This window comes from Rhipicephalus sanguineus, chromosome 1 (genome assembly GCF_013339695.2).
Source record: "Rhipicephalus sanguineus isolate Rsan-2018 chromosome 1, BIME_Rsan_1.4, whole genome shotgun sequence".
In the NCBI taxonomy this organism is placed as follows: domain Eukaryota; kingdom Metazoa; phylum Arthropoda; class Arachnida; order Ixodida; family Ixodidae; genus Rhipicephalus; species Rhipicephalus sanguineus.
In genome coordinates this window covers 15,291,428-15,306,786 of record NC_051176.1, presented here as the reverse complement: position 1 = coordinate 15,306,786, position 15,359 = coordinate 15,291,428, and the positions used below count along the sequence as shown (strand labels likewise).

At 45.6% G+C, this 15,359-nt stretch overlaps 1 protein-coding gene across 7 annotated transcripts in view; it reads left to right on the top strand.

Annotated features, from left to right (window-relative positions):
* The window catches only part of LOC119389576 (mitoguardin), a 500,148-nt gene extending 486,355 nt beyond the window's left edge, over nucleotides 1–13,793 (top strand). For all 7 annotated transcript variants that reach the window (XM_049413597.1, XM_037656926.2, XM_037656941.2 and 4 more), the window contains one exon: nucleotides 13,434–13,793. In XM_049413597.1, coding sequence (XP_049269554.1) covers nucleotides 13,434–13,598 — 165 coding nt within the window. In that variant the 3' untranslated portion in view covers nucleotides 13,599–13,793. The remainder of the gene's footprint in view (nucleotides 1–13,433) is intronic.
* Nucleotides 13,794–15,359: the final 1,566 nt, after the last annotated feature.

The window sequence follows — 15,359 nt, the reverse complement described above, 5'->3', positions numbered from 1 at the left end:
ACGTACTTCTTTGCTTACTCTCACAGTACCCATGGGGGTATCCTCATTTCATCAGGCAGTTATGTAGTGACTGGGTAATTAATTATAAAAGAGGCCCAGCTTGCAGGTTCAAACAGAACATATAGCGCATATTAGTCTCAAAGCGTCACTCGAGAAAGTACAGGTTGTTTTGTTAGGAAAATGACGAATTGCAAGAAATGTTTTCTCAATTTATCAGCCTACCTTGGCCTTGGTGATAATTGAAGAATGAACACAACATTCAGTGATTACAAGAATTTTTAATGAACCAATGTTGATTATGCAAACATTGCACCCTATAAGTAGAGACTTCCACAAGCATACAAGATGCATAGATGCAATGATATGCATTCACTGCATCTATACAGTACTATGATCTGAGTCTGGTGTGACAGCTGGTACAGCTTAAAGGGACCGACAACTGATTTTTCTCGACCCAGTTTTTTACGGCGCGACAGGAAGCTTACCCTTCGTAGAGTTCGTAGCTGCAGTGGTTTATCCGAAAAGCACGTAGTTATTTTATAAGCAGTATTTTTCGATCTGAAAGGCTCCAAACACGCATGAAGGCTTGCTCCAGCAACGCTGAGAATTGATAGCTATGCCGCTAGCCCTTGTGAAAGCGGTCGTTGCTCTGCTTTCGCAGGAGTTACTGTAACTATGCTTAACTACCTTTATTTTGAGCTTTCCAACCATTTTTGAATATAGCAAGCTGTTACAATGGGATGATGTGGCTTTATGCACCTTCTCTGTATTTGTACAGCGTTGTGTGCGCTGCGCCCAAGGTTGCCTGCGCCTGTGTCAAGGCTGCCTACGCCAAGCGAAGGCAGCGCTACTTTGTTGCAAACAACTAACGCAGGCCTATATGTACATTTTTATGGAGTAATATATTTTAATATAAAGAAATGAACAATATTCAAGTACTAACAGAAAAGTCATCTAACGCGTACACCAATCAACGGTCACGTGACCGGCTTCATCGGACCATTTATGATCTTGCCGCCAGAGGCGCCAAAGGTCATTTTTCGCGACTTTCAATGAAGAAATAAAAATATAAATCCGCCTCTCTCGAGATAAGCAGGGTTGGTTTGAGTCAATGCGACGGACAATCTTTTCATCAGTGCAGTCATCTCATTTCATATTCTGGGCAGTTGTCGGTCCCTTTAATGTTCTGTCTTGCTTCTTGTCCGGCATCATATGAGCCTACACTTATCTCACTGTACTCAGCTTTGCACTGTACTCAGTGAAAAGCTGAGTTGCTTGATTTGAGTGAGCTTTCAGATGAAGTGCAGGTACAACTCACATATTTATGTTTCCAGGCCATGCTCTTTACTTTATAAAAGCATGGCTCTATATTAACTATCCTAGTTGTTGCTACCTATATGACACATTAGGGTGTGCCATTAGCTTAGTTAGAGCCTGCTATATATAATTCAGTGAACATTGAAGTTTGAAGTTTTGAAGTTTGAAGTTTATTCACATGAAATAAATACATATTGATTGCAAACACTGCATGACCCCTTAGCCGAAGGCTAGTATTGGGGTCATTTACAGACATGTAATTACAGAAATGTTCATTAACAAACATGTAATTGACAGTTTCGATCGTCAATGACAACTACATAGAAAAAATTAGAAATAGCAGATTAAAAAAAAGAAAAATATAACAGACAAAAATATATGGTATAGACAGAATACATGGTATAGAACAACGAGACAACATGTCGTTTATAACTTATATGTGGTAAGCATAACAACATTGAAAGAGAAAAGAAAGAAAAAAGAAAACATATGAGTGTATCTACAGGTTGCGCACGTGACATAAGTGTCTATACACATGACATTTGCTGTTGATATTACTTTTTTAACCAGTGTGATACGTTATTGCTCTGCTTTCCCTCAGTTGGTATGTCATTCCATATTTTTGTACCAATAAATTCTACAAGTCTCTGGCCATATAGGTTTCTCGCCACTGGTATATTAAAATTCCAGTGATTCCACTCCAGCGCCAACTGCGCCAAAGTGCGCCAAATTGTATTTACTGCGCCATCCTGATAATATCGACGAAATTTGCGCCAAACTGCGCCAAAGTCTCGGGATTGGGGGCGTCTATCACCGGCAATCGCACCGCCGGCGCGTCAGAACATGTGCAGCTCGATCTTGGGGCTGCCAATAAAGTCGCAATCATGGAACAAGAATTATTCCGCTGAATAAATAGCGCTCGCGCGTGCGTTCCGAGTAAGCCACGATGCCATGCACGGTGCCGACGCAGCTTCTGTTCTGCAAGTCGGCTCGACAGCAAAACGCGCTCTCCGCAGAGGCTCGTGACGTCTAGGCCTATCGGTAGCGAGAAACTGCGACGGCGATTCATCAGCGGACGTCGTCTGTTCCAGAAACGCTGCTGATAGCTCGTTTCAAGCGTCGCACGGCACGTAAGGAAAGCAATGTTCAGTAATAACTACATGAGTGCCGTTAAAATGTCTGTCACTTCTGTTTCCGGACATCGCGGAATGAAATCTGGGATCGCTCGCAGTAGATATATGGGACAATATCGAATTTTCCTTGCTTCGCGTTTATGGAAGAGCACGCGAACGGTGGAAACGCGTTGACACTTTTCCTCAGATATACTTTATCCGTGGATCTTCATCCAGAACAGCTTTTTCGTAATTCCTTCCGCCAGCACGTCTGAGTTTGTAATCACTCTGCGGTAAATACCCCTTAAAAGGCCCTGCCCTTTCGAGCTCACGTGCTAGGGTTCCAATTCGAATTTTTTGCTTGCTTTTTTAAAAATGTCATCTCATTAGTAAAATCATATCTCCTGGTTGGAGCAGCCGCAAATGCGCAGCTGTCATTAGCGGGCCTGTCGCTGACGGCCCACAGTGAAGCGGTTACGCCATGTTACACGTCCGCCCCTCGCTTTCGGGGGTCAATAGCTAACGGTTAAAAAAACTAAGTTTCGCTTAAGAGCGAAGAAATGAATGCGATACCAAAAAATTGTATTGTGAAACGAAGTAAGACTAGCAGCTAACTCTTTTGGATCCGATCTCGCGTAACTCAACAAAACGCTGGTTTAAGGGAATATGGCCCCTCCAGGAACCGAAGCGTTTTCTTGCTCCGAGTTTTCTAAACGCGAAGTAAGCGTTGAGAGCACAGCAAGTTTACGAGCCGTCTCCTGATGCCTCGAGATAGCACGCGCGCAAGCGACTGCGCCCTTCGAACGATGCGGTCCCCCCCCCCCCCTTCCGCTCCCCTGGCGTCCCGTCATGCTCCTTACGAAAGACGGGCGGGGCGTTTCCTCTCTGTTTGATGAGCAATCGACGGCAGGCCCGCATGCGGGAAGATGTTATCTCATGCGCTGTTCGTGCGGCGGAGACAGACGGCCGGCTAGTTTAATCTCCGCTTCAGCCGCGTTCGTCGCCAGCGCTCGCGAGCTTTTACCCGTGGCTAGAATGCGCGTGGTGATGTTATTAATTTGGACTTTATACGGAAAATTACGGCAATGGCGACGGCAAAAATCCGCGGAGAGGGTCCATATAATTGTTATCACAATAAACATTTAAAAAAAGTTGAGGAGCCATTTCACTCAGTGAAGTGGATGATAAGCGAAGCTGTTTCGCGCATGGCAAGGAGGTGACATGGTGAAGGACGGTTTGGTATGTAAGGCCAGGTTGTTAACGTTCAATACGCATTATTAATGCGAAAGCATCAGATGCTTTATCAAACATGAAAATTGACCGTCGGCGGCATCAATTGATTGATGCAAAAAATAATCATGTGATGGCGTCATCATCACGTCATAGATCGTCAAAACTTGACGTCATCACGGCGTCATATATCGTGATGTCACGTGATGACGCCATCACGACATCGTCGCTTTACACTGCTTCCGTAATCGGTGTGCCGATCATGGAGCTAGCGCAAAACCAGGTGAGGTGCAGATAGCTTGCAAAGAAGGAGGGGGAGGATCAACCCTTCGATCCAGAAAAAAAAGAACCTGGCTTTCGCCTTGGAGTTTTCTTAGGGGAATGCATTAGGGACAGTGTGGCTCTTTGGCATTGAGGCACTGCTGTACATCACGACGTTTGTCTACATTGTCTGCTGATAACCACATAGATGTATTTAGAGTGTTATTTCATAAAGTGAATTTTTATTGATCTCGTATTCTGTTTACTTGCTAGTGTTGAAAATCGCCGAAGAGGTTAATTCAGAACTCAACTGCATGAGCCCTTATTTTTTCATTAGCGAGTGAAGTATGGAGTTCTCCTGAGATGATTTTTTCCATGAGATTTGCAATGAATCGAAATATTTCTAGCCTTCATAAGAGCCCCATAGTAATATTCCGGTGCTTGAATGCTACTGCAATATGCTTCTGTAGTGCACTCCAGGATGTAAAATTCGCTTCTCTAGAGGGCTCCCAGATGCAAAATTATCTGTTCCAAAGTGCTCCAACATGAAAATTTTGCTGCTCCAAAGTGCTCCAAGACGGAAATTTTGCTGCTCCAAAAATTGCTCCAAATCAGAAGTCCTCGGTAGCATCACTGTTTGAATTAATACTGTCGATATTAATGTCACCAACGATTACAACAGGAACGTTGTCGTTTAAGAGTGACAAGAAAATTTCTTCTAGTTTATCTAAGAAGTTAGGTACGCTTGAATTCGGTGGCCTGTAAACCACCCCTACTATGAGTGAGCTTTCCAATCGAAGAAACAATGTTTTAATGTGTGGTAGGCTGACAGTGGCCGACGAAACGATGGAAAATCCTAGGCCACACCGTACAAAAAAAGCAACACCACCCCCACGAGATGTTGAATCACGTGATTCAGATACTGTTTTGTACCCAGGGATACACAAGTTTTCATTCATTTTTAACCAAGTTTCTGTAGCAGCAATGATATCGTAATTCTGTTTATGTTGTGCGATAAGGGACAAAAGCAACTTTAGATTTTTATGTATACTACGGACGTTGATGTAAAACATAGCTAAATCGCGCGCAGTTTTCGATGTACGGTCTTTGGCCATGATTAGAAATAATACATGTTATCAAGGCTCACGTCATACTATTTTCGTCAAGTCTTCTTCGCAGGTCACCTGTACTACCCTTGTGTTTTCAGCCTTCCTCATGAGTATTTTGCCGTCAGAAACCCAGGCAAATTTCCAGTTGTTTTCCCTCTTGACCTGTATAGCTTTCCCAAGTAGTATCTTGTTTTCCCTACAGAGATGCTCGTTTATGAAAACGGGCGTGTTTTCCTCAAAACCAAGCATGAAAGCATTCAGTCGTGTTTTTTTCGCCGCCTGCAAAAACCTGTCACGTGTGGATCTGGACACAAACTTCACTGCAATATTTGCAGGCCAGTTTCCCCTCGTTGGCACCCTGTGGACAACATCTATTTCACTACTGGCATGCTCTATTTGTAAGCTCGTTGCGACTGCTTGGATAGTTTTACAGAGGTCTTCATTCCTTGCAGCAGGCACACCTTTCAATTCAGTGTTATTCTTCCTCCCATATTGCTTTAGTTGTATCAACTCTTTATTCACTTCCTTCAGTTCTTTGTTCAATTTCTGGTTTTCCTGCTGCAGGTCATGGGTGCGAGTTTTTACTTCATTTACTTCCGAGCGAAGTGACTTGATTTCTGACTTGAAATCCTCAAAACTTTCATTTATGAAGTCCATCGACGCCCTGACAGATGTCAGCTCAGCTTTTACTGCCAGGTTCGACGAGTGAAGTGCCTTCATTTCACTCTTGAGATCATGCAGTGCTGTCGTGAACTTCGCAGTCATTTCAGTCATTACTTTTACTATTTCCTTGATGCTATTAGGCGCTATTTCTCCCAGTATTTTAGCGAGGTCTGTTAGCGTGGCATGCGTATTCATTGCAAATTAGCAGTCACAAACAGAATATGCAAACTCAAAAAGAAAACGGTGCGCAGTTGAGCAGACCAGCAGCCGCGACCACCAAGCACTCAGTTCACAAATGCTACATATACACGGAATAATTGCCCACCTGCAGCATAAAGAAGGAGCATAAGCGCATGTAGCGTGCGCGGCTGCTGCCACTGCTCTGTGAAGCTGGCCGGGTTGACGTTCCTTTTATAGGACCGATGGGGGCATTTCCCACGCGCAGAGACGGAACACGTGGTGGACTGTCTCGGCTTGCAAGGAACCAAGATGCCACGTCAAATCCGATAGTTGTTGGTCAACGATGTCGCCTGTCTGATGATTACAGCATGCTTGTTGCCTGCAGCATATAGAAGGAGCATGAGCGCATGTAGCGTGCACGGCTGCTGGCACTGCTCTTGTTGCCATACAGAAGGAAATCTTTGTAGTGAAAGTGATCAAATGAGAACACATACATGGGCGCGCTGCTAATAGCTACCACAGTCATTAGTCAATCATTCTCGAATTTCCTCATTGCTGAGAGCAGGATCATACATGCCATGGCACTGCTTTTTGTTGTGCACTTTGATAATGTACTATGCATGGTTTAATTGTCGTGTGACGTATGGCTAAGTATATTGAAGGGACGTACAGCAGAAACCATTTAGACCAGTAAAAAGAAATGTGAATATTACGTTCCCTGCAAACACTTTATGTTGTCATCAATATAAATATTCACTTTTATGTATGTACTCTATTCTTGAAAACTTCTGGCAAGCAGCTATGTATAACAATCATTAGATAAGTCAAGAAATTTCATGCATGCACTACTTTCACTTAAATGCTCCATCAAGCTTACCACTTAGGTATGTGGAACATATTTATGCACAACAAGAACTTCAGGCATGGCTGGACACATTTTGTGTTTCTGGTAGAGTAGAACTATTGTGTTCAGAAAATTTACATGTTGCAAGGAATAAATTTCCACAAGGTTGTTGTTTTGTGCTGCAGTTTCTCTGTGTGGTTTTATATATGAAGAAAAAGATGACAGCAAGAGAACAGAGAAAGAGATACATTATTTTGTGCCCAGCAGTTTCTGGCAATAAATGGGCACCTCAAGGAATTATATTCAGCCGAAAACAGACGAACACAGGAAATGGTGAAGGAGACAGGAAAGCGGCTAGACTACAAACTCTTTTAATCACCAAAGCGAGGCTCAAATATATACACTCATGCGGTCACATGGTCATATCACTATCGCTCTTTACATCAACCGAACCAACCATATAAGCATAACGCAAAACAAGCATGCTATTACTGTGTGTCATTTTTGCATCCTCATTTCCTTCTCAAGATTACAAAAAAGACTGCAGGAAATCTTGTTCCATTCTGCGCAACGCCACAGAGCTATCACTACAACATGCTTCGCCCTTCATCGCAATGTGAAAGGCCTCAAGTATTTCACGTGCCATTTTCTCATGACTTCGGCCCAAAATTCTCAGATCAGTCAGTACCGGCTTACATTTGCATTGTTTACAGTGAAGGGCCAAATTCGATCCTGTTCCCTTTTCTAACGTTTTGAAATGTTCCTACGCTCTTGTGTTTACACAACGACCCGTCTGGCCTATGTAAACCACCCCACAAGTCAGTGGTATCTCGTATACGACGCTAACAGCACAATCCACAAAGATCTGGCCATGCTTCTTATCACACTGTGGTTTTTTTCTTTCGTCCAATACGTGTGCATAAACCACTCAGCTTCCTTGGTGCCGAAAACACTACAGGCACACCATACCTGACAGCCACCTTTTTCAGGCCATGCGCAACTCGGTGCGTATAGGGAACTACTTGCGGTCTCCTGTGCTCAGGCCAAGCCTTTGTGTTTTTTCTTTTCCCTTTCATTTTTTGTAGCAATGCTTCTGCTATAGCAGACACAACAGAGCTGGGAAAACCAGTGTTTTGCAGTCTGTGAATCTGGACCCTAAAGCTCGTCTTTAGGGGTTATCTGAAGGTTGCAGGTTCGGTCCCTGATGGAGGCGAGTTGTCATTCTGTCTACTTTACTTTCTTCACATCTGTATCACAATTAGTGCAATGATACACTTAAAACAGTACAATTAACGTCCCCTATACCCTTGGCTTAATTATCTGCTGGTTTTCGTTAAGGTTGTGTCAAACAAAAAAATGAGCCCTCAAAAATCCCTCCTTTCATTGATTACATATTTGGCTCGTGTGGAAGCCATTGCCAATAAAATGTGCAATTCCTCAGCTCCCTAGGCGTTTTCAGCTCACATTGAGCCTCCCACTTTGGGATCGCCATCTGTTACAATGGGCATGTTGTTAAGAGCTATGTACATTGTCACATCATTCCTGTATTTTTCTTGTGTGATTTGGGGTGACTCTTTCTACTTAGGGGGAGTAATTAAAGATATCTGCGTACATTATGGGGAATATTTGCCTTCATGCTTTGTAGTTTATTATGTCAAGTTCATTGAGTCAAGTTCAGGAGCTCTGTCAAGCTGCGACGAAGCAGCCTTTTCTCTTGCCACCTTTTTTCGTTTTATCATGTAAACAAAGGACGAAAATAAAAAACATGATTGATTGATTGATTTATTGATTGATTGATTGATGTGTGTGCCCATAGGACTCTGTGTGAGTCGTGATATTGCACTATCTTTAGTGATCACTATCTATAGTAGTCTTCCCTGACATTTGGAGTTTGGTAGGGTGTTTCATACAGCGCAGGATAATGAAGGCCTGCACTAGGCGTACCAAGTTGGCCTTGGAAGGTTAGCGCTAGTAGACACGGACTAGAGCAAGACACACGGACACACAGACGGAAGCGCTTGTGTGTGTCTTGCTCTAGTCCGTGTCTCAATTTGTAGCATAATGTTGTATGCGGACAGTTTTGGCCTGAACCTGATCATGGTATGCAGGAAAAGATCGTGGTCATCAATGCCTCAGGCTACGTACGTAGCTTCTGGCTTGGTATGACCATTTCAGCATGTCAACAAAATAACATTAATGCGATCTTAATGTACTTAGTCATATGAGCATTACATAATAGGCTTGCCTGTGTTCGATGTTAATGAAATAGGCCGGAGATGATCTAGTTGTACCTCTTTTCTTGGCTTTGGGATTATTGCCATCTGTGCAGTTTACCACTTATGTAGGTGGCTGTCTTGCTTGCCAGCATTCGATCAGATACCGGGTGGGAGCCATGATAGAATCATCACAAAGATTTTGTCACATCTTGTTAATGATTCTGGCGGGGCTGGGCATGGATTACATGCAGAACCTAATAAGTTTCACCCTGTCCTCCCCTCAATTATCGGGCTGTCTAGGTCCCAGTTTTTCTTCCCAGCTGTACGGGTAATTGTTCCTTGGTTGTACAACTTAAGTATCGCGACTATTTCTTTTGATGTCTTCCTCAGTATGTGATAACTGTTAACAAGAAAAAAAACATCGCATGTATCCATGTATTTTATCTGGGCAGAGTAAGAAAAGAACACAGCTACTCAACAGGCTTGCACAGTATTAGAACAGAGAGGATGCCAGTCTGATGCTGTAACTTCTGATAATAAAAGTTACAACTTCGAATAGAAACTCATATACGTAGGCATGCGCAGAAGGGGGGCAGGGGGGCACCCCCCCCTAGTCACCTAAGAAGAGGGGGGCGCAAAGTCTGCCCCATACATTGACTTAATATGGAGGGGGGCGCCACGATGAACCTTCGCCCCCCCCCCCCCCCCCCCGAACCCTTAGCACGCCTATGCGCATATATCTATCTGTCAAAAGGACGGCCAAGAACAGTGACAATAATTTGAGCAGGCACTCGGGCTTTGCCATGGCCGCGGATTTATGACGCAAGGTTGAACGGCTTTGGGAGAACTAGGATACACGAGTGAACTTTGTGAAAATTCTCCAACTTGCAGCTTTTTTTTTCTTTTTTTTAGCATCGTACCTTTGTGGCTAACTGCGTAGATTCTGCAGTGCTAGCTGGAAAGAAAACAGACAATTTGTGCAAGTGAGCGTTTGTTTTCATTGCATTACAGGACGGTGCCATCGATGGCAGGCGTCGCCGTTAGTTTATGGCACTGCATACCCCCCCCCCCCCCCCCTCCCGCCTCCCCATTGCTGGCACTGCGCACTTCTAGGATATGAAGAGGAAGAAATTTTATTCATGACCTAACGTCTCCACGCCGCGATCGACAGCCTGATCGTCGTGAGCGTGCAGCGCTGTTGCCGCGACAGGTTCCCTACCTGAATCATCGCATTAGAGACATGTACGGGGACGCAATGTTTTTGCAAGTTCACGCGCACACACCTTCAAACGCTGCGATGTCGCGCCGAACGCGACCTAGCGCAGATGGTCTGATTGTTGCTGAGATGCGGCAGCAATAACTGAATTTCAACTATTGTACAGCTTAAAGCCCCTCTATACAGCGTTTCGGGCGTCCATGACAGCAACCATGCAACTCGTGCCGCTGTAGAACAGAACGTAACCGTGCAAATGCTTTGTTTACGCCAAAATGCGGAAAATTAAACCCACATGGGCAATATGAGTCGTCTGCTGGTGATAGTCGCCGCCATCGAACACAGCTACAGTGCCGAACGGTTACCAGCACTTCGCGAACATCGCGTCGGCCAATCAGCGCGCACATGCTGTCCGATCGTGCGGTCCCACCGAGGACGGTTGCGGACGCCTCACCGCTCGAAAGGCGGAACGGAACAGAAAAACGGAGCGGAAACGGACGGGCGGGCGTCCGAAAGACAGAAATGCGGCTAAGGTCGCGACGCGTTTGAGGAAGAAGTTCAGACGTCGGCGCGAAATTGCGAGAGAAGTGCGATTGTCATCATTGCTGGTTTCTACCGCATGCGTCCAAGCCGCCGAAAGAAAAAGAAAAGAGAAGCGCATGGTTCGCAGAAAGGGTCAGAGGGCGAAGGAACTCCCCATGCCTAGTACTTCACAATATTTAAAAACTGGTTCGCAATCACATTTCCTACAGTGATCTACTAGATGACTGCTGACTGACCCTTTTAGCGAGTATGCATGTTCACGTAACCTCTCATTGATACATCGGCCAGTTTGGCCGATGTAGCACCGTCCGCAAGTGAGGGGGATCTTATAAACAACGTTCCCTCGGCATCATCCAACAAATTGTTGCGCGTGCTTCTTTTTGCAAAGAGTTCGTACTTGTTCACCATTAATCCTCTTGCAGAGGCTGGATAGCTTATGACGGGCGCTGAAGACTATCTTAACTCCAGATTTTTGTGCCACTTCCTTTAGGTTGTGCGACACTTTATGAACGTATGGGGTCCTGTTCTTCCTTTTGTTTCTTGGTGATAATAATGTTCCCATTACCGTGAAAGCGCTGCCAACAAACAGGATTTTGCGACGCCACGTTTTACTAATTTAGAATGTGAAGACGTGTAGCGAAGTATACCTTTTAGCGAACGGGGCTCGTACCGCCAGCACACATGGTCATTGCTGAAATCTATTTGCATGTCTAGAAATTTTAAACTATTGTTAGTGGGCATTTCAATTGTCAAGTTTAGTTGCTTCATTTCAGAAAGAAATCCGTCATAAATATTTGCAACACGATGTCGATCGTCTTGTTTGTCATGATTATAGAATACCAGAAAGTCGTCCACGTGTCGGAACACCTTAGCGGTGTCCTTCGTATGGATGCTGGCCATGAGGCGTCTGTCGTATCGCGCAAGTAGGAGATCGCTAAGCGTTGGTGCCAAACATGAGCCCATGCAAACACCTTCACATTGTATGAAGAAGCTCTCGCGATGACATATGAAGGTGAACTCAAGATAAAACCATTGTTTGTTTACGAGAACGGATAACTGGGCTAGTTTGTGGGAACTCATGTTGCGCTTGTCCTGTGCACTTATTCTTCGCTTGTGTCCGTGTCTCTTTGCGCTACCTACCTTAACATTGTTTGTTGTTCAACATTGTTTTGTGAATGGTGTAAGCTGTATTTTCAATTTCAGTTCATAGCTAGTACAACCATTTTGTGTTCTTATGGTGTTACGCTTACGCCGAGGGCGTTTAGTGAGGATTTATCGAAGCCTTTGAGCTTCCGTTGGCTTCCTTGGTTGTTTAGCTTCCATGCCTAAGCAGCTATAGTACAATTACAGTTCTTGTGTTCCCTCGAAGTTGCTTCTATAACAACACCTGAAATTGAGGTCTGTTGTTGAACTCGTTGCCATGAGATACGCACTTCTCCTTGTTTTATTTGAAGCGGGAACGTTAGTTGTCAGTTTGATTTGTTTGAATCTCGTCTGGCAGTTCAGGGGTGCGAGGGCACTTGCAGCGTTGGATGCGGTTTAACAATGGTTGCCCTGTCGAGTTCTTCTTATCTACAGAAACCCCGAGTCTGTGTGAGCTGCGTGTTCGTGTGGAATGCCCTGAACAAGAGCAGTGATCCTGGGAGCTTCGCCTCGAGAGCCATGGATGAGCCTGGTGTCCGGCCGCATCAATCCAGCCGAGCCACATTGAGCAGCTCGTCCTCCTGATGCATTGTTTGGCGGCGGGGGTGCTGTTGTGCCTCAGCACAAAGGCCACAATGTCGCCGAATTTCCAACAAATACAGATACTGGAAAACGGAGTCTTCGCCCAGCCTGCCCGAACAACTGACGCCAGTTGTCATTCTTCCACGCTGCCCAACGACTTCGAGCAGCATTCCTGAGGGGGATGGAGGAAACAGACAATGGCGCTCCCAACAACCAGCGAAAGGACCATCGCCTGCAACCACCAACGGAAATTCAGGACACCTGCGATCCCCAACGAAAAGTCAGACACATGCAGCCCCCAACGAAAAGTCAGACCGTTTAGCGCCTGCCCAGAGAGGACACGTCACAATGGACTGCAATGGACTGCCAGCACGACCACGTCGTGCTGGCAGTCCTGTTCACTGAGATCGGAAACATGTAAATAGTCTGTACATAAAGTATTTCCATCTTCAACTTGTCCTTCTGACTGCTCCGAGCACGATGCACACCCGTGTTCACACCGGCTACGCAACCCCATGTCCTAACAGTGGTGGCAGCGGTGGGATACCACAACCCGTAATCTCAGCCACGCACTTGAGGGATGACCCCATTCCTAATATCACTCACTCTGGTGCACTTATTTTTTTTGTGTCTGTGAGCTGTGTTTAACACAGTGCATAAATTTTATTTATAAAAATTGTATAAGTGCTTTTTTAGGATTTTGCTTGATGTTACTGCGAAAAAACCATGTGTATGTAACAGCGAAAACGATTTTTGCCACTTTACGGTCACGCAAAAAAAAAATTTTTTTTGACAATTTTTTTTAAATAAAATCTTTTGAAGAATTTATGTCAGCAATAAAAAATTACATTTGTGCACTGCATTTCACGAAAAAATTTGACCCTCAAAGGGTTAATAATAGCAAAAGGAAGAGAGGTCACTGCATATAATGTCATACTTTGTTGTCTTCAGTGCATTACTTAGATTATCCTGCTTCCTTGCAGTTAAGGTACTCAGGCTGGCACCCACATTTTTGTGCAGGATGAAGTGGAAGCGCTTGTGTGCGACATGTTTGACCCGAGCCGCAGCCGTTATTCGAGCGTGGATGACCTAGCACAGGACATTCTGCAGAACAGCCAGCTGCATTACGACCGTCTCTGCCAAGCATTGGCTGGAGCCCTCTTGCCCGACTCGGTGCCGCCTTGATGACTGGCGCCTCTTAGCATGGCATTGAGTGTTCTCCATTATCTGGCAGCCTTGCACCAGCTTCTTCCAGCCCATCCAAGGGTCGCTATGAACACCGCGACCATTCCTGCTTAACGCAACAGTGATAGACAAATGTGTAGATGCCTTCGGGCAAGTTTCGTTGACCACCTGTGATCATTGAGCATAGGATAATAAGGTAATAATAAAACGGCATTGCGAGATGTTGTTTTTGCATTTTCCAACTCATTGTTCTCTGCACAGTTTGGATGCCTCACATTCAAGACCATTTGTGCTAGATAGTGGTCATTACTTCTCGTCCCGAGGGGTGGGACATTCTTGGCCTTTGTCTATGGTTATTGTTCTACCACCCCACCCCCAGCTGTCCGCTGCAGGCCTCTGTCTTGTGCAAGCTGATTCCATTTTATGCCTGCACACTAATTAGTGGAGGCCAGTGATTATTAGCACCCTCTGCTGCGCAAGTCCGGCTACCACCATGGTGAGACCGTGGTTCCACAGCAATTGGAGTCCGAGGGCTTGATTGTAAGCGTCGTATGTGACTAAATCCAGATAAAAGCAAGAAGGGGAACTAGAAGAGGAACTTGGGTGGTTGTGAAGGAAACTAAGGAAGGACACGACACAGCGCCTGTGTCGCTTAGTCTTCGTCCATTTTTAGCACTGTTTATCCTTCACAAGCAGGAAGGGGAAGCTTGCGATGAGAAATTCGTAAACAGGGGTGTGTGTGCTGGAGCCGACGTTTCGACAAGTGGACTCGTCTTTTAGGTGTAACCTCAAGGGACAAGAAGAGAGCAGAGTGGATCAGGGAACAAACAGGTGTTAAAGGGGTCGTGAAAAGAAAATGAGCTGCCCGGTTGTTACTTTCCCTGCTTCAACAAGGATTAGCCATTCCGAAATATTTCGGCTCTATATTCAGTCTATCACTAATGACGCTCGTTTGAAATCGCAGTTTTTTTGGGCTCCTAAACGACTATGTGGCCCTACCGGCCGCCATAGGCACTAACGTGTGACGTCATGCTAGAGTGTACTAGAACAGGGGAGTGCTCGGAACGGGCTTCGAAAAGTGATGCCCAAACAAGGTCAATCCGCCTGCGGCGCTGCGATCGGTAGTCTGCAATGTGTCGTCCTTTAAGTCGCGCGCGGCTCCGCCGAAGTGGTGCAGCGGTAGAGTGCCCGCTTCCCACTCAAAAGGCCCGGGTTCGAATCGCAACTGTAGATGGTGGGTTTTAAATGCGAATGCATTTCTTAGTCGGGCTATCTCAGGCATCTGGCGTTGTCCGTGCGCCGGCAGGTGTTACCTCTCCGCTCTCACTCCCTCTCCCATAGCAACAGCTGCGGGCGCGCGCGCTTATCCTCGCCCCTACCAACCGGAGCATGTGGTGCGAGAGAGTGTAGGAGAGGGTAGGTGCAGTGCTTCGCCGCTCCTCTCGTCGTTCAAGAAGGATCCGTTGATGGGCGAGTTTGTACATGTCTTGAAATATACTGAGTATGTGCAGCGCAATGGTACGAAGACAAGAGAAGACACACAAATGACGCGCCAGTCTATGGCGCGTCGTTTCAGCGCCAGTCTGTGTCGTTTGTGTGTCTTCTCTTGTCTTCGTACCATTGCGCTGCACATACTCAGTATATTTCAAGTCTCGCCGTTCGCTCTCTCTCCTCCCTGCGCCCCACTCTCCCGTCCGCTCGCGCCTCACTCTCGACCGTTCGCTGGCTGCGCGCCTCAAGAACATCCGGAAATGTGTGCTC